The 20,732-nt window shown below is 42.0% G+C and overlaps 1 protein-coding gene across 1 annotated transcript in view; it reads right to left on the minus strand.

The window, feature by feature from the left end:
- Positions 1-741: 741 nt before the first annotated feature.
- LOC122930444 (zinc finger protein 850-like) overlaps positions 742-20,732 on the minus strand; it is a 54,955-nt gene continuing 34,964 nt past the window's right edge. The window contains exons 5-6 of the mRNA XM_044283860.1: positions 10,926-10,983; positions 742-4,330 (exon numbers count right to left, since the gene is read on the minus strand). Coding sequence (XP_044139795.1) covers positions 3,117-4,330; positions 10,926-10,983 — 1,272 coding nt within the window. The 3' untranslated portion in view covers positions 742-3,116. The remainder of the gene's footprint in view (positions 4,331-10,925; positions 10,984-20,732) is intronic.

The following is a 20,732-nucleotide window of genomic DNA, read 5'->3' on the forward strand; positions in this document are numbered from 1 at the left end:
AACTTCTTTTGGCTATGGTAGCGCTAGTGTTGGTTCTCCTCTGAGTTTCTGCTCATCCGCAGACTTCGGAGTTAAGCGTCTTTCTTCCTATTGTTTGTTGTTTTCCCCTACCTTTTGGCATTAGTCCTGAGGGGGTCTCCTGTCCCTTCAGCTGGGAAGGAACAGGCTATTCATTGTCCTGACACTATCTCCAGGGCCCTGTTAGGGTGAGATAGGGCTTAGGTTACGGGGTATGAACTTTCCTACCATCAAGGTCTGTTCATACTAATAGTAGTCAGGGCTCGGATTAGGGACTCACTAGGTGGTGACCATCCCCCTATCCCTACTTTCCAGTCCTAGTACCTTTCCCCTTCCCTCCTGTTGTCGGTGTGGGGTTTCCTCCCCATCACTACGTGACATCAAGTCATGGCACAGATTATCCATTGGATTGAGGTCTGGGCTGTGATTTGGCCATTCCAGGACATTCCTTCCACTTCATCATGATATTGTGGAAGGAGGAACTTTGGCCTTCAATTTGCTTGCTTAGTAGGGTTGTACACTAAGGGCCTTTCAAAACAGGGATATTTATATGCACATCATGTGACCGGTCACGTGACACCTTGCACAGAGAGGGACCTTATTCAACTAATAATGTGACTTCTGAAGTAAATTAGATGGACCAGAACATATAAACACATATGCACTCTCAACTTTTCAGTTTTCATTAATTTATTTAACAAGATTTCATTCCACTTTAACAATTTGAATTATTTTGTCAGATCCATTACATAATATCTAAACTAAAATTCATTTTAATTCCAGGTTGTAATGCAACAAAGCAGGAACAAGACTCAAGGGGTGAATACTTTTGCAAGGCACTAAACATATTTAACTATGTACTGATGTAGCTGATCACAAGCTGTCAGTTTTAAGGTAACGCCTTCCATGTTGAAAGATTGGCACATTTTGGCATATATGTAAACCCGAGTATGCTAAATAAAGTTTGAATCGTACAACACTAGTTGGTGCGCATTATTGGAGATTTTTCTAATTCTGAAAATTCAGTGGTGCTTGAAAGTTTGTGAACCATTCAGAATTTTCTATATTTCTGTATAAAAAGTTTGGGAACCATTCTGAATTTTCTATATTTCTGTATAAATTTGGCCTTAAACTACATCAGATTTTCACTCAAGTTCCAAAAGTATATAAAAGATAACCAAATCTAAAAAATGAGTCCAACATTAGACTTGATAATTTATTTGTTGAGAAAAATTATCAAATATCACAAATATCTATGAGTGACAAAAGTAGTATGCAAACCTTTGTTATTAGCAGGTAAATTTAGAGTCAGTTTTGTTCAATGAGATGTCAAACAGGTGTGAATGGGCAACCTGTTTTATCTAAAGAACAGGGATCTATCAAAGTCTGATCTTCACAACACGTTTGTGGAAGTGTATCAAGGCATGAACAAAGGTGATTTCTGAGGACCTCAGAAGAAGAGATACTGACGCTCATCAGCCTGAAAAGGGTTACAAAACCATCTTACAAACCATTTGGACACCACCAATCCACAGTCAAACAGATTGTGTACAAGTGGAGGGAATTCAGGACCATTATTACCATCCCCAGCTATCATCAACCAACAAAGATCACACCAAGAGCAAGGTGTACAATAGTCTGTGAGGTCAGAATGGAACCCAGGTAACCTCTAGGAAACTAAAGGACTTTCTCATATTAGTGAATGTTAATATTCACAAGACCATCAGTAGGACACTGAACAGAAATGGTTTGCATGGCAGGATGGCAAGAGAAAGCCACTGCTTTCCAAAAAGAACACTGCTGCCTGTTTTTCTGCATCTGGTTCAGGCCTTGGCATTATTGATGGAACAACCAATTTTGGCCCTGAGGAAGAGCTGAAGCGTGAAATGGCCATCGCCACGAGTTACATGCCTGTGCTATGCTGGTCCGCCCCATGTGTATGCTGATTCTTGTAATGCAAAAACGTGCCCTTTTCTCTTATGGGACACAGGGCTAAATCAGCAATGACCAGAAATGGTAAAAGTTGGAGATAGGAGTTCACAGCAGATACTAAAAGCAAAGGTTCACACACTTTTACCATTTACAGACATGTGATATAATTTTCCTAAAAAAAATGACCAGTTCTAGTATTTTGACTCATTTTGTTTGACTTGGTTCTTTATTTACTTTTAGGACGTGTGTGAAAAATCTACCAAAGTTTTAGGTTGAACTTATGCAGGAATATAGAATATTCTGAAGGGTTCAAAAAACCTTCAAGCACTAATGTATACTTACAGCGGGAACTTGGCCTGTTCGTTTTGTGTGGCGACACCTCCATGGACCTGCTGTTCCAGTGACAGAATAACCAGTGACTGGCCCACACAAAGAGCTGTTGTGACTCTTTCATTACAGCATCAGGTGAGCACCCATCAGCTATACCAATAGCAGGAGTAATTTAAAGGTTATTACCCTATGTAACCCATTTTACTAGTACTGAAATCTCTGCGATTGTCACATTCCTCTGAGTAGGGCTTGGAGAATCCCTGATCGTTTGTACCAAATCTGGAGCAGCTCGTTAGTAAGTTATGGTCTTTAAGATAGTGATAAATACATTTATGAAATTTCCTTCTATACATATATATATATTTTTTTTATTAGTGTTTCCTGCTCACTTTGATCACATTTATATCCTTCAAATGAAGATGAAATATTAATATGTCCGCATACGTTATAAAACAATTACATGGAGCGTCGTTACTTGTCCCCATGTCACTCTGGACTCTGCCACAGTGTGGGTGGAGGTGTGAATACAGAGATAAGAAGCAAGGTTCATGGGGACAATTCATCCTCACTGCTCTGGAAGTAAACAAGGCTCTTCTTCTCTTCCTTATATCCACAGTACTTTTCCTGAATAGATCCTGGTCACCGTCGATCCCAGAGAAATAGAATTTAGTCGTCTGGGAGATCCAGGCTAATTCCACCCAAATATGAACCTGATATGTTAAATGTATAGGTACTTTTTTCTGTTATAGCATTTACGACATCCCGAAAAGAATATGGTTTCTTCTCTGTGTGAATTCTTATACAAGTTTAAAAATGTGATTTCCTTGCAAAATATTTTACAATGATTTTGCTCCTGTGTGAATTCTTTCATGTTTAACAAGATTTGATTTATTTGTAAAACATTTCCCACATTCCAAACATGAATATGGCTTCTCTCCTGTGTGACTTCGCTGATGACCCCTGAGTCTGGCTTTAGTAATAAAGCTCTTTCCACATTCGGAACATGAATACGGCCTCTCTCCTGTGTGAATTCTCCTATGTGTAACCAGATTTGATTTATCAGTGAAACATTTACCACATTCTGAACACGCATAAGGCTTCTCCCCTGTGTGACTTCTCTCATGTGTAACCAGATTTGATTTATTCATAAAACATTTCCCGCATTCTGAACAAGAATATGGTTTCTCTCCTGTGTGACTTCTCTCATGCGAAACAAGATTTGATTTTTGGGCAAAACTTTTTTCACATACTGAACATGAATACAGCTTCTCTCCTGTGTGACTTTTCTCATGTCTAACAAGACTTGATTTATCTATAAAGCTCTTCCCACATAGTGAACATGAAAATGGCTTCTCACCTGTGTGACTTCTCTCATGTTTAACAAGATGAGATTTATCTATAAAGCACCTTCTACATCGTGAACATGAATATGGCTTCTCTCCTGTGTGAATTCTCTCATGCTTAACAAGATGAGATTTATTTGTAAAAGATTTTCCACACAGTAAACATGAATATGGTTTTTCCCCTGTGTGAATTCTCTTATGCCTAACGAGACTTGATTTATCTGTAAAGCACTTCTCACACTCTGAACATGAATACGGCTTCTCCCCTTTGTGAATTCTCTCATGTATAACAAGACTTGATTTTTCTCTAAAGCATTTACCACATAGTGAACATGAAAATGGCTTCTCTCCTGTATGAATCCTCAAGTGTATAAGAAGACTTGATTTATCTGTAAAGCACTTTCCACATTCTGAGCAGGAGTATGGCTTTTCTCCTGTTTGAATTCTTCTGTGTGTAGAGAGCCCTGAGAATGGTTTACCATACTGAAATCTTTCACCCCCTTTCTGACCTGTACTTGTGTTAACAATCTGTGATTGGTCAGGAGAAGGTTCCTCGTGATTAGAGAGATTATAGGATAGATCTGTACTGTGAAATCTTGGATGTACATTTACAGTAAAGAAGTTTTCTCCTGAAGAGAGCTGCATGATGTCTTCATCTTCTAGTTTATAATTTAGTGACAACATGACATTTTCCTCAGAGGGATACTCTGTTAGGATAAATAAATAAAAATACACATGAATTTTTTTCTAATCAAAAAGTATATAAACGTATAGCATTTTTAACAGGCTGGTCCTTTTAAGGAAGCCCATAAAAGGACCAAGTGACCAACTCCTAAACTGACCACCAACAAGCTTTCTGCTTACTGATCGGAGAGCCCAGAGGATTGATGCCGATCACATTAGTCAACATATACAAGTTCTCAAAAGGAGTACAGCTTTTATGCCATACCACTGTGGCTCCATGAGTGGACTACATCTTTGCCCTCCCCCACCGTACGTTCAGCATACAGCTCTTCTTGCATAGCAGCTTATTCAAGTACCCAAGACACAGACAGCTCGCACCCCCACCACTTAGTTTTATTCAAGCCTACACGCAACTTGTACTTTCCAGTACAACCTATCAAGGTGAACCCCTCAGGCCACCACATGCTATATCTATTGTTAACTCATTATTGTCACACCGCTGCGCCTCTTCTTTTACAGTCTCCCTTGAAGGCTCCGGGGAATTCTCCTCATCTAGGTCCTACAGCCTACTGTTTTATCGACAAGTGGACTCCTGTAGCTGTAGTGGAGACAGTTAAATTGTCGGCATTGTACTGAATATGGGGCTAACAGGAAAAGCCAAGAGTTACATAGCACATCTCGATTTTTTTTCAAGCAATTCTTAAATTCCTACATTATAAGGAAATGACCATTATAAGGAAATGCACACCCAGAGATAAACCCAATAATGATCATTTATATAAAATGACTCCACTGCACTACAATCTCAGTGCTAAGGTTATCCTTTATCTACATTTTAAAGGGAGCACTGCATTCTGCTAGCACCTGCTTAATAACAGGGCGAGATACGCTGTGGCAGAGTTGTTTTTCATGGTATCAGCACTTGAGCTGTACTGTATTACGATGCAGAACTGCTGCACAAGATTTTCACCAGGTGCACTGTAGGTACCCATAAGCTGAAATCTGTGTACTCAAAAATCTCACTGCACCCCTACATGATTACCTCAAGGGGTATAGTTTGCATAACAGTATATGGAGTATTTTTCTGTTGGCACAATTTTCTATTTTCGCTCTGTACCATCCTCTGTGCACTGAATTCTACAAAACACTTATGGGATAAATGCCTTGATGGATGCAGTTTCAATCGAAGGGGTTCCTCATGGGCTCGGTAAACCTGACATAAAAATGAACATCCCAGCAAAATCTGCGCTCAAATAGGCATATGGCATCCCTTCCCGACTGAGACCTGCTGTGCTTGAGAGAAGTTGTGGGATATGTGGACCTAATTCTACATATTAAGGTACGATCACACTTCCAAATTTCCTGACACTGATGTGGAAGACAAACCAGGAGTGACTCCAGAATAAGAGGAGAAGTTGGAGCTGTTCTTTACACTTTTTTATCCATTCTTGATTTTGGCTTCCAAAACTGCATCAAAAAGCCTGAACGTGTGAACGTGTGACCGCACCCTTATTGGGAAAAATGCTTCAATGTTTGTCACCCCATTTAAAAAATTCTGTTAACTATCTGTGGGGAGAACCTGCTCACTATACTCCTAAATACTATACTCCTAAATACTATACACTATACTCCTAAATACTATACACTATACTCCTAAATAACTCCTAAATACTATACTCCTAAATACTATACACTATACTCCTAAATACTATACACTATACTCCTAATTACTATACACTATACTCCTAATTACTATACACTATACTCCTAATTACTATACACTATACTCCTAATTACTATACACTATACTCCTAAAGACTATACACTATACTCCTAAAGACTATACACTATACTCCTAAAGACTATACACTATACTCCTAAAGACTATACACTATACTCCTAAAGACTATACTCCTAAAGACTATACTCCTAAAGACTATACTCCTAAAGACTATACTCCTAAAGACTATACTCCTAAAGACTATACTCCTAAAGACTATACTCCTAAAGACTATACTCCTAAAGACTATACTCCTAAAGACTATACACTATACTCCTAAAGACTATACACTATACTCCTAAAGACTATACACTATACTCCTAATTACGATATACACTATACTCCTAAATACTATACACTATACTCCTAAATACTATACACTATACTCCTAATTACGATATACACTATACTCCTAAAGACTATACACTATACTCCTAAAGACTATACACTATACTCCTAAAGACTATACACTATACTCCTAAAGACTATACACTATACTCCTAAAGACTATACTCCTAAAGACTATACTCCTAAAGACTATACACTATACTCCTAAAGACTATACACTATACTCCTAATTACGATATACACTATACTCCTAAATACTATACACTATACTCCTAAATACTATACACTATACTCCTAATTACGATATACACTATACTCCTAAATACTATACACTATACTCCTAAATACTATACACTATACTCCTAATTACTATACACTATACTCCTAAATACTATACACTATACTCCTAATTACGATATACACTATACTCCTAAAGACTATACACTATACTCCTAAAGACTATACACTATACTCCTAAAGACTATACACTATACTCCTAAAGACTATACACTATACTCCTAAAGACTATACACTATACTCCTAAAGACTATACTCCTAAAGACTATACTCCTAAAGACTATACTCCTAAAGACTATACTCCTAAAGACTATACTCCTAAAGACTATACACTATACTCCTAATTACTTTACACTATACTCCTAATTACTATACACTATACTCCTAATTACTATACACTATACTCCTAAAGACTATACACTATACTCCTAAAGACTATACACTATACTCCTAAAGACTATACACTATACTCCTAAAGACTATACACTATACTCCTAAAGACTATACACTATACTCCTAAAGACTATACACTATACTCCTAAAGACTATACACTATACTCCTAAAGACTATACACTATACTCCTAATTACTTTACACTATACTCCTAATTACTATACACTATACTCCTAATTACTTTACACTATACTCCTAATTACTATACACTATACTCCTAATTACTATACACTATACTCCTAAAGACTATACACTATACTCCTAAAGACTATACACTATACTCCTAATTACTATACACTATACTCCTAAAGACTATACACTATACTCCTAAAGACTATACACTATACTCCTAAAGACTATACACTATACTCCTAAAGACTATACACTATACTCCTAAAGACTATACACTATACTCCTAATTACTATACACTATACTCCTAAAGACTATACACTATACTCCTAAAGACTATACACTATACTCCTAAAGACTATACACTATACTCCTAATTACTATACACTATACTCCTAAAGACTATACACTATACTCCTAATTACTTTACACTATACTCCTAATTACTATACACTATACTCCTAATTACTTTACACTATACTCCTAATTACTATACACTATACTCCTAATTACTTTACACTATACTCCTAAAGACTATACACTATACTCCTAAAGACTATACACTATACTCCTAAAGACTATACACTATACTCCTAATTACTATACACTATACTCCTAAAGACTATACACTATACTCCTAAAGACTATACACTATACTCCTAAAGACTATACACTATACTCCTAATTACTATACACTATACTCCTAATTACTATACACTATACTCCTAATTACTATACACTATACTCCTAAAGACTATACACTATACTCCTAAAGACTATACACTATACTCCTAAAGACTATACACTATACTCCTAAATACTATACACTATACTCCTAATTACGATATACACTATACTCCTAAATACTATACACTATACTCCTAATTACGATATACACTATACTCCTAAAGACTATACACTATACTCCTAAAGACTATACACTATACTCCTAAAGACTATACACTATACTCCTAATTACTATACACTATACTCCTAATTACTATACACTATACTCCTAATTACTATACACTATACTCCTAATTACTATACACTATACTCCTAATTACTATACTCCTAATTACTATACTCCTAATTACTATACTCCTAATTACTATACTCCTAATTACTATACTCCTAATTACTATACTCCTAATTACTATACTCCTAATTACTATACTCCTAATTACTATACACTATACTCCTAATTACTATACTCCTAAAGACTATACACTATATTCCTAAAGACTATACTCCTAAAGACTATACACTATACTCCTAAAGACTATACACTATACTCCTAAAGACTATACACTATACTCCTAAAGACTATACACTATACTCCTAATTACTATACACTATACTCCTAATTACTATACACTATACTCCTAATTACTATACACTATACTCCTAAATACTATACACTATACTCCTAAATAAAAGCTTTGAAAGGTTTCGTTTCCAAAATTGGTTCTTTTGGGGCGAGGAGGGTTCTAATATAGAGGCCCCTCAAAGCCTCTTCAGAACTGACTTGGTCCCTGAATTGGTTTTGAAAATTTAGTAAAAATTGGAAAATTACTGTGAAACTTTATTAACTATTTTGAATAAGTATACCAACATAAAGTAGAGATATGTTAAATGCTAATCATTGACTATTTTGTGAAGTATGATCGTCTTACAAGCAGATAAAAAAATATATAAAAAATTGGCGAATTTCTCATAATTTCTGAAATGTGACTAAAATCTACCCCAGAGCCTTATAGGTTTCTGTCCACATCAGACGTTGAGACCTTCGTCAGCTCTGGCAGGGAAACAACCCATAAATCCAGCCTCAATCACGTCAAGGGGGCAATAGTGGCCTAACTGCATAGATGTTGTGGTAGCTATTGATGGTGGCATCTAAGCTAGGATCAGAACTCGGCCCAGATTCCAGTGGTGCTGCCTCTTAGTTTTTTACGGCTACTTTCCAACACATACAGCATTTTTGGGGGAAGACACCACCACAGTTCTAGAGTCAAAGCAGAAGTAGACGTCCATGCTCTATAGTTGATATCCTGTCTGGATCCACTTCTGTCTTTGGCTCAAAATACTGCACCAACAACTGCAGCATTAAACACGATGTGTGAAGCCCCGTGAATGTCATCACCCATGTTTAATAATAATCGGGCCATTTATCCCCCTTCCGGACCAGACACATTTTCTTTCTTGTACATTTCCCTTCGAAAGCCGAAACATTTCTTTCCATTCGGTTATGTAAATCATGTCACACTTTGTGGTCATACCAGACCTTCGGGGGGACACTTATCAGTACATTTTTATACTGGTGTATTGGCTCCAGTTACAGACCCAGACTGGTTGTACATGGCCCACAGTAGAAGTGCCCCTTTTACAGTAGAAGCGCCCCTCTGTGTCAAGGCTGCCTCCTACAAACTGGTTGATCACAGTGCTTAAGTGGTTAAACAGAATTTTCTCCGATCCCGGCCTTTAGTGCAGCTGGTGTGGCCCCTAAGCCAAGTGCACGTCAGCATTCTTAACTCCTTCCTCTCCTGGACTGTACATAACACACTAATCACTTTTGCTGGATGTTATACTTTAAGGGCATGTCCACATATGGTGGAAAAACCGAAGCCCGTACCAGAACCAGATAAAGCGAAGGCCACTGTGAAGCCAAAGCTGCGGCGGGGGTTGTGCAGGGACAGTTCTGCCATCACTGGACCTTCCCTGGATTTACTGATAAACGGGAGAATTTATTACAGGGAGTCGTCACCTTCAAAATCTGTTTACGATAAGCTCACGGCCACGTGGGGCAGACGCCCTGAAACCATGAGAAAGGCTTCATTCTATTGTTATGCACATGAAGCTTTTGGCGCTCCGTGGACGGGGACGCTCTATTCGGTGCCCCGGTGCTCCGCCATAATGGTGCCAAGCTCCTCCTGATCTTGTTTGACCGTCCCCGAGAATTCAGAGCTGGTAGCAATGAAGCAGCGGTAGCCAGGTTTTGGGGGGAGTACCAGGTGGTCCAAGGTGCCAGCTTAAAGGGGTCCTCTCACTTCAGCAAATGGCATTTATCATGTAGAGAAACTTAATACAAGGCACTTACTAATGTATTGTGATTCTCCATATTGCTTCCTTCGCTGGCTGACTTCATTTTTCCATCACATTATACACTGCCTGTTTTCATGGTTACGACCACCCTGTAATCCAGCAGGGGTGGTCGTGCTTGCACACTATAGGAAAACGCCCTGGCCTCTCTGGTGGACAGGACCGTGTGCACAGGATAGTGCTTTTTCCCATAGTGTGCAACCACAGCCACCCCTGCTGGATTGCAGATTGGTCATAACCATGGAAGCAAACAGCGTTTAAATTGATCGAAAAATGAATCCAGCCAGCAAAGGAAGCAATATGGAGAATCACAATACATTAGTAAGTGCCTTGTATTAACTTTCTCTATGTGATAAATGCCATTTGCTGAAGTGAAGGGACCCCTTTAAATGGCTCAATTTTTACTTCTTAAATATTGGTAAACATTGTTTAACATACAAGAGGTAGGTCCTCGGTATAGCTCTGAGGTGGAGTCTCACTGAATGTGTTCTATCGATTCATTACTCCTTACCTGTGGTAACATCTCCTGGAATGTCCTCCTCCACCTCACTCTTACACGGGGGATCGCCCATCATCCGCTCTTCTTCATCCTCCACTTTAATATCAGTCAGATCTTCCCCCTGATTTGTCATCTGTAACAATTCAGGACAATACAGCAGACAGGTGGGAAATCTAACAGATCCACAGAAGAGATCCCCACAATCTATGACCCCTCTATGACTGCAGGACCCCCCTATATAGATGTGTACAGGGCTCAGCTCCATCTACCTGAGGATCCTCTGGGACCTTCTCCTCTGGACAGTGCTGGGAATACAGAGGACGGGGACATCTCTCTGGTGGATTTCTCCTCCAGGATCCATCTGTGGAGACACAAGCACACAGTGACTGAACACATGGCCTCCATTACATGTCACTGCGCACACGTGTATACACTGCACATGACGGCTCTTACCCTGTGATATAAGAGGCTGGTGCTCCTCCATTACATGTCACTGCACACACGTGTATACACTGCACATGACAGCTCTTACCTTGTGATATAAGAGGCTGGTACTCCTCCATTACATGTCACTGCACACACGTGTACACACTGCACATGACTGGTCTTACCTTGTGATATAAGAGGCTGGTGCTCCTCCATTACATGTCACTGCACACACGTGTATACACTGCAAATGATGGCTCTTACCTTGTGATATAAGAGGCTGGTGCTCCTCCATTACATGTCACTGCACACACGTGTATACACTGCACATGACGGCTCTTACCTTGTGATATAAGAGGCTGGTGCTCCTCCATTACATGTCACTGCACACACGTGTATACACTGCACATGACGGCTCTTACCCTGTGATATAAGAGGCTGGTGCTCCTCCATTACATGTCACTGCACACACGTGTATACACTGCATATGACGGCTCTTACCCTGTGATATAAGAGGCTGGTGCTCCTCCATTACATGTCACTGCACACACGTGTATACACTGCACATGACTGGTCTTACCTTGTGATATAAGAGGCTGGTGCTCCTCCATTACATGTCACTGCACACACGTGTATACACTGCACATGACGGCTCTTACCCTGTGATATAAGAGGCTGGTGCTCCTCCATTACATGTCACTGCACACACGTGTATACACTGCACATGACTGGTCTTACCTTGTGATATAAGAGGCTGGTGCTCCTCCATTACATGTCACTGCACACACGTGTATACACTGCAAATGATGGCTCTTACCTTGTGATATAAGAGGCTGGTGCTCCTCCATTACATGTCACTGCACACACGTGTATACACTGCACATGACGGCTCTTACCTTGTGATATAAGAGGCTGGTGCTCCTCCATTACATGTCACTGCACACACGTGTATACACTGCACATGACGGCTCTTACCCTGTGATATAAGAGGATGGTGCTCCTCCATTACATGTCACTGCACACACGTGTATACACTGCATATGACGGCTCTTACCCTGTGATATAAGAGGCTGGTGCTCCTCCATTACATGTCACTGCACACACGTGTATACACTGCACATGACTGGTCTTACCTTGTGATATAAGAGGCTGGTGCTCCTCCATTACATGTCACTGCACACACGTGTATACACTGCACATGACGGCTCTTACCCTGTGATATAAGAGGCTGGTGCTCCTCCATTACATGTCACTGCACACACGTGTATACACTGCACATGACGGCTCTTACCTTGTGATATAAGAGGCTGGTGCTCCTCCATTACATGTCACTGCACACACGTGTATACACTGCACATGACGGCTCTTACCTTGTGATATAAGAGGCTGGTGCTCCTCCATTACATGTCACTGCACACACGTGTATACACTGCACATGACGGCTCTTACCCTGTGATATAAGAGGCTGGTGCTCCTCCATTACATGTCACTGCACACACGTGTATACACTGCACATGACGGCTCTTACCTTGTGATATAAGAGGCTGGTGCTCCTCCATTACATGTCACTGCACACACGTGTATACACTGCACATGACGGCTCTTACCTTGTGATATAAGAGGCTGGTGCTCCTCCATTACATGTCACTGCACACACGTGTATACACTGCACATGACGGCTCTTACCCTGTGATATAAGAGGCTGGTGCTCCTCCATTACATGTCACTGCACACACGTGTATACACTGCACATGACGGCTCTTACCCTGTGATATAAGAGGCTGGTGCTCCTCCATTACATGTCACTGCACACACGTGTATACACTGCACATGACTGGCTCTTACCTTGTGATATAAGAGGCTGGTGCTCCTCCATTACATGTCACTGCACACACGTGTATACACTGCACATGACGGCTCTTACCCTGTGATATAAGAGGCTGGTGCTCCTCCATTACATGTCACTGCACACACGTGTATACACTGCACATGACGGCTCTTACCTTGTGATATAAGAGGCTGGTGCTCCTCCATTACATGTCACTGCACACACGTGTATACACTGCACATGACGGCTCTTACCTTGTGATATAAGAGGCTGGTGCTCCTCCATTACATGTCACTGCACACACGTGTATACACTGCACATGACGGCTCTTACCTTGTGATATAAGAGGCTGGTGCTCCTCCATTACATGTCACTGCACACACGTGTATACACTGCACATGACAGGTCTTACCTTGTGATATAAGAGGCTGGTGCTCCTCCATTACATGTCACTGCACACACGTGTATACACTGCACATGACGGCTCTTACCCTGTGATATAAGAGGCTGGTGCTCCTCCATTACATGTCACTGCACACACGTGTATACACTGCACATGACGGCTCTTACCTTGTGATATAAGAGGCTGGTGCTCCTCCATCATGGCCTCCTTGTACAGGTCCTTGTGTCCTTCTATATACTCCCACTCCTCCATGGAGAAATAGACAGTGACGTCCTGACACCTTATAGGAACCTGACAACACAATGACACCGTCATCACCCAGACCCCTCCAGTGCTGTTACTGGAGAATTTCCCAGCATTCCCAGCAGTGTCACCTCTCCAGTCAGCAGCTCCATCATCTTGTGGGTGAGTTCTAGGATCTTCTGCTCATGTATCAGGGGGTGAGGGGGAGGCTCTGTGATGGGGTGAGGGGTCCTGCTCCGCCCTCCTGACTCCTGGAGATGGATGATGGGAGTCACACAGTCCCCCGATGTCTTCTTCACTATTGTGTACTCCTGTGGATGGAGAGAGACACTTAGGGAATAAACCCTTCAGGGGCCATGTGCTCTCCTCCGGCCCTCTCCTCCTGGTACAACGTGCCTACTTACCTTCTCATGGCTCCTACAACATGACTATTGGTCACTGGTCACATGACACATCACTCACCATATTGGGGGCTGATCTTCAGGTTCTCCATCACTTGGAAGGTCTGGAGGCCGTTCTCCAGGACCCTGGACTCTTCCTATCACTTCCTATGATGGATTCTCCTTCCCGATGTCTGACTTGTTACAGAATACAATACAGAGGAGAGAAATCTAGAAAAGTTTACCTCTCCGCTCAGCAGGGAGATGATCTCCAAGGTGAGGTCTAATATTCTTCTGCTGATCTCCTTCCTGTCCATCCTTGGTGGTCATTCAGGAGAAGAGGAGAGAACTGGAGGAGCTGGAGGCTTCTAGTACTGCAGGCGCCTTTATGAGAAGAGGAGAGGAAATCATCCAGGGGACAAGACCAGATGTCACCTCCAGAACCGCACTTCCTGAGCCTGGAGGGGCCCCGCTTCTCAGAGCCCCCACCACATGGATTCCAGGGGCCCTAACATGGAGATTTCTGGTGGCTCCACAGGAGATAAATGTCTGATAGATGCAGGTCCCACCTCTGGGCTGTGCTCAGCTGTGTCCAAAACTCCTAGAGAAGAGACTGGAGAGAGCTGAGCTCAGGCCGGGCCCCCGCTCCATTCATTCTCCTCCTGGAGGCAGGGGCCCCTCACCAGGACAGTCAGGGGCCAGTGAATGATGACAACCCCCACTATCCCCACTACTCCTCCCCCATCATACTAAGCTGAGGAGCGGAGAAGGATTCCTTGTGTGTAATGGAGGAGAATCTCCAGAGGTGACATGTCTGAGCTCTCCACCACACTGTCTCCTCACAGCTCATCTTACCTGCAGGCTGGAGGAATGGCTGATACCAGAGAGAACAAGAGCCCTGACTACCGACCAGGACCTGCCCAGTATCTGCTGCACTGCCAGAGCTGAAGGACCTGGGTGACGTCACCGTCATGTGATCAGTGCGGGGGGCGGGGCTCAGCAGTGGAGAGGATAAGAGGTGGGGGAAGGACCTGGGGTGACGTCACTGTCATGTGATCAGTACAGGAGGTGGGGCTCAGGAGAAGAGGTGGTGAAGGACCTGGGGTGATGTCACTGTCATGTGATCAGTGCAGGGGGGCGGGGCTCAGCAGTGGATATACAAGGTGAAGAAGGACCTGTGTGATGTCACTATCATGTGATCAGTACGGGGGTGGGGTTTAGCAGTGGGGAGAATAAGGGGTGGTGAAAGACCTTTGATGATGTCACCACCATGTAATCAGTGTAGGGGGCGGGACTTTGCATGGTGTTGTAGATGGAGAAGAGATGATCTTAGTGTTTTTTTATACACAACTTAGGAAATATAGATTTCTCCTCCGATATCCTATAACAGCTTGGACATGATGAGAGTTGTAGTTCTTTCTGATACCCTGTGACAACCGCCTTGACTTGCTGGCTAGGGATTCGACTTCGGATGCTTCATTGGGCAGACTAGATGGGCCAAATGGTTTTTATCTGCTGACACATTGTATGTTTCTATGTTTCATTAATTTCTACTGTAAAAAAACCTTGGTACCGAACTCGCATCCTGTTACTAGGTACCACCTGGAACTGAACCCGAGTTTGGTACAAAGGTTTTTAACAGTAGAAATTACTCAGACATTTTATTTTTGGGGGACGTTACAAGGCTTAGAAATTTTTTCAAAAACTCACTTTTCAAGAACCAGTTCAGGTCTGAAGTCACTTTGTGAAGCTTACATAATAGAAACCACCCAAAAATGACCCCATTCTAGAAACTACACCCCTCAAGGTATTCAAAGCTGATTTTACAAACTTTGTTAACCCTTTAGGTGTTCCACAAGAATTAATGGAAAATAGAGATACAATTTCAAAATTTCACTTTTTTGGCAGATTTTCAATTTTAATATTTTTTTTCCAGTTACAAAGCAAGGGTTAACAGCCAAACAAAACTCATTATTTATGGCTCTGATTCTGTAGTTTACAGAAACACCCCATATGTGGTTGTAAACTGCTGTACGGGCACACGGCAGGGCGCAGAAGGAAAGGAATGCCATACGGTTTTTGGAAGGCAGATTTTGCTGGACTGTTTTTTTACACCATGTCCCGTTTGAATCCCCCCTGATGCACCTCTAGAGTAGAAACTCCAAAAAAAGTGACCCCATTTTAGATACTACGGGATAGGGTGGCAGTTTTGTTGGTACTAGTTTAGGGTACATAGGATTTTTGGTTGCTCTATATTACACTTTTTGTGAGGCAAGGTATCAAGAAATTGCTGTTTTGGCACCGTTTCAATTTTTTGTTATTTACAACATTCATCTGACAGGTTAGGTCATGTGATATTTTTATAGAGCCGGTCGATATGGATGCGGCGATACCTAATATGTATACTTTTTTTTTATTTATGTAAGTTTTACACAATGATTTCATTTTTGAAACAAAAAAAATCATGTTTCAGTGTTTCCATAGTCTGAGAGCCATAGTTTTTTTCAGTTTTTGGGCGATTATCTTGGGTAGGGTATGATTTTTGCCGCATGAGATGACGGTTTGATTGGCACTATTTTTGGGTGCGTGTGACTTTTTAATCTCTTGCTATTACACTTTTTGTGATGTAAGGTGACAAAAAATGGTTTATTTAGCACAGTTTTTATTTTTTATCGTGTTCATCTGAGGGGTTAGGTCATGTGATATTTTTATAGAGCCGGTCGATACTGGACGCGGCGATACCTAATATGTCTATTATGTCTTCCCCCCCCCCCCCTATTTTTTTACCATTACTTTTACTTTATTTGGGGAAAATTAAGTTTTTGTTTGTTTTTACTTGAAACTTAAAATAAATTTTTTGGGGGGAAAACTTTATTTTTTTAACTTTATTTTTTGTCCCACTTTGGGACTTCAACTTTTGGGGGGTCTAATCCTTTACAATGCATTCCAATACTTCTGTATTGGAATGCATTGGCTGTATGAGTAATACTGTGTGTATTACTTATACAGCTTCCGGGGCCTGTGAGATCCAGGGGGCAGGATCTCACAGGCGCGTCACAGGAAAGCAGCGGCGATGCCTCAGGAAGGCATCGCGCTGCTTTCCATGCCATCAGGTCCCCCCTACAGCCCCATGGGCACCCGATGGCATCACCGCCTGCCGCCGCCGCACTATAAAAAGCCGCAAACCGCAGGTCAATTCAGACCTGCGGTTTGCATCGATTGCCGAAACGGAGGGGTCACAGGACCCCCCCGCGCATTTAGCCAAGGTGCCTGCTCATCGATTTCAGCAGGCACCTTGTTCCGATCATGTGTCCTTAAGTACCGGGACAACATGCCGTATCGGTACGTCATGTGTCCTAAAGAGGTTAAATGATGGCCGGTGTATGCGGACTCCTATTTACCAGGATTCTGAATGTGATTGCTTAATTCTAAAAACAGCTACATATCCAGTTATACGAGGGTGTGCACACTTATGCAGCCACATTATTTTAGTTTTTTTGTTTTCTTCCATCCACCTAAAAGATTTCAGTTTGTTTTTCAATTGAGTTGTACAGTTTATAGGTTTTAAGGTGGAAAAAGTTCTGAAATGATTTATCTTTGTCTCATTTTTTTACAGCACAGAAACCTGACATTTGAACAGGGGTGTGTAGACTTTTTATATCCACTGTATACCTGTATACACTGCCTGGATTTAACTAAGCAGATAGTTCTGAGCCTCCTATTGGATAATTACTGCCGGGCGATTATTTTTCAGCTGGCAACAAGTTATTTAACCCCGACTGGTGCAATGAGTTGCTTCTCATTTCTTAAACAACCATGTCGAAAGACACATCTCGTGGTCATGGAAAAGATGTTAGTCTGTTTGAGAAGGTTCAAATCATTGGCCTGCATCAAGCAGAGAAACCCTGAATGATTGGTGATCGGCGATCACTTAAACGTTTGGTGAAATCAAATCGAAGAAAAACAGTAGAACTCAGGGCTATGTTTAATAGTGAAAGTAAGAGCATTTCCACATGCACAATGTGAAGGGATTGGGACTGAACAGCTGTGTAGCCGTAAGAAAACCACTAATCAGTGAGGAAACCAAAAAAAAAAGGCTTCAATTTGCTCGGGAGCATAGAGATTGGACTACGGAGCAATGGAAGAAGGTGATGTGGTCTGATGAGTCCAGATTTACCCTGTTCCAGAGTGATGGGCACATCAGGGAAAGAAGAGAGGCAGATGAAGTGATGCCCCCATCATGCTTAGTGCCTCCTGTACAAGCCTGTGGGGGCAGTGCTATGATCTGGGGTTGCTGCAGTTGGTCAGGTCTAGTATGTGCTCCAAGAATGAGGTCAGCGACTACCTGAACATACTGAATGACCAGGTTATTCCATCAATGGATTTTCTCTTCCCTGATGGCACGGGCATATTCCAAGATGGCAATGCCAGGATTCATCGGGCTCAAATTGTGAATGAGTGGTTCAGGGAGCAGAGACATCATTGTCACACATGGATTGGCCACCACAGAGTCCAGACCTTAACCCCATTGAGAATCTTTGGGATGTGCTGGAGAAGGCTTTGCGCAGCGGTCAGACTCTACCATCATCAATGCAAGATCTTGGTGAAAAATTAATGCGACACTGGATGGAAATAAATCTTGTGACATTGCAGAAGCTTATCGAAACAATGCCACAGCGAAAGCGTGCCGTAATCACAGCTAAAGGTGGTCCAACAAAATATTTTTGGTGGCAACTTTTTTTTTTTGACGGGCAGTGTATGTATATGTATGGATGTATATATATATTGTGGTAAGGTGCAGGGCACCATAATGGATGGCAGATACGTGTCACCGAGGTTCCTGGTCTCGGTGAGGTAAGACCCGGATTTTGTGTGTTAACAGCAGAAGCTGTTGACACCTTTAATACTTTGTGTGGCTGCAAAGCCAATCCGGGCCGGCTTTTATTGGGAGTAGGTAAAGAGTTGGGCGGGTGCCTACTCGCCAAATTCCAGAACCAGGTTTTGGAGCTGGGATTTAAATTCCCAGTCAGCAACCTCAGCTGGAAGGAGAAGAAAGGAAGTCACTGTGAGTCTGTGTGGTTTTTGCAATGTGTGAAGCTGAGACCTGGACCCCAATTACTATGCTTTCCCTTTAAGTGCAAGGATATGGTGTGTTATCAACAATTCACTTCAAGTAATGTCCTTTAGGACTAATTTGCACCTGTTAATCCTGCACCTACCTAATTACCTAAGACTTAACTTGTATTTATTATTAGTAATAAAACTTATGTAAGTAACTAGATATTGATTAAAATTCCCAGTATCACTGGCCTTTGTGTATCACTTAGGACACCTTGTCAGGATTGTCACCCGACTAGGTGTATCCACTACTAAGTTTGATCACACTAATGCCATAACAGGCTGCGCGCTTGCCTGTATTATATGGGCATTGTGTGTTTCATTCTTACTGTACTCTTAGGTCACAGTGATAAGCTGTTTAAAATCAGGGCTTCACGCTGCCCCCCGACATGTTTCGCCGTACCACGGCGTCTTCAGGGGTTAGGGCAGAGTGTGAGCATGTTCTCCTCCCGGCTGGCCTTTAAGACCTTCCTTGGTGACGTACTTCCCATGGGCTTCACTTAGGGGCGTGGTAGGGATCATTGCTAGGATACTGATTGGGTATGCGGTAGGGCTCGGCCTTGTGACGTCCTGGCCTCACCCCCTGACGTCAGCTGCCTCCTATCTTTCTCTTCCCAATTGGTCCACGTCATAAGATGGTGCCGCGCATGTCTGGTAAACTTAGGCTCTTTCCGCCGGATGTGTTAGTGCGCATGTCTTTCTACTTAGTTCGCGATCCCTCTAGTTCCGGATCTTGCACTTCATTACTGCGCATGCCTGCAGACTTAGACTCCGGCGACATCGCTATTCATAAATTCCGGTCCTCTTATATTCAGGTGATGTCTGCCTCCGAGTCCGCTTCCCACATTCATCTACATCCCGCCGCCACATACATCGTCCCACCTCCATATCCGCCAGCCCAAATATTCTCTATTCTTCAACAAGTGTCCCCATATTTTCACCATACATCCGCATGTGATTGCCCCTAAATGTTGCTGTTAGAGGTTTCACTCATACAGCCTAATGTGTATCCCCACTTTCTTCTCCATTTGTCTCCATGCTTGTTTGTATATATTCAGCTGTACTTAGTCATTCTACAGGGCCAGACATAAGGGGGGGGGGGGGGGGTTATAAACTAGTGGCCTTAATTCCTTCCCTTCCAGTTAGCATAATTTCATATCTAACAGTATATCTATGCTTTATAAGCCAGAATTTCTAGGCGAGTTTAAATTGGGTATTCATGGTATGCGTCTTCTTAGGCGTTCCAGACTACCTTGGACCAACCTCATTTTTTGCCCCTCCATTATTTTTGTCACCTCAACGGTGTCTCCTACTTTTATCCCCTAATGACTGGTCATGGTGTATATAAACCACCCATTATATATTGACTATTCAGTGAATTCATGAAGTCCTTATGGAGTAACCATCTTCTTCAGTGGAGC

Source organism: Bufo gargarizans, chromosome 1, assembly GCF_014858855.1.
Source record: "Bufo gargarizans isolate SCDJY-AF-19 chromosome 1, ASM1485885v1, whole genome shotgun sequence".
Taxonomy (NCBI): domain Eukaryota; kingdom Metazoa; phylum Chordata; class Amphibia; order Anura; family Bufonidae; genus Bufo; species Bufo gargarizans.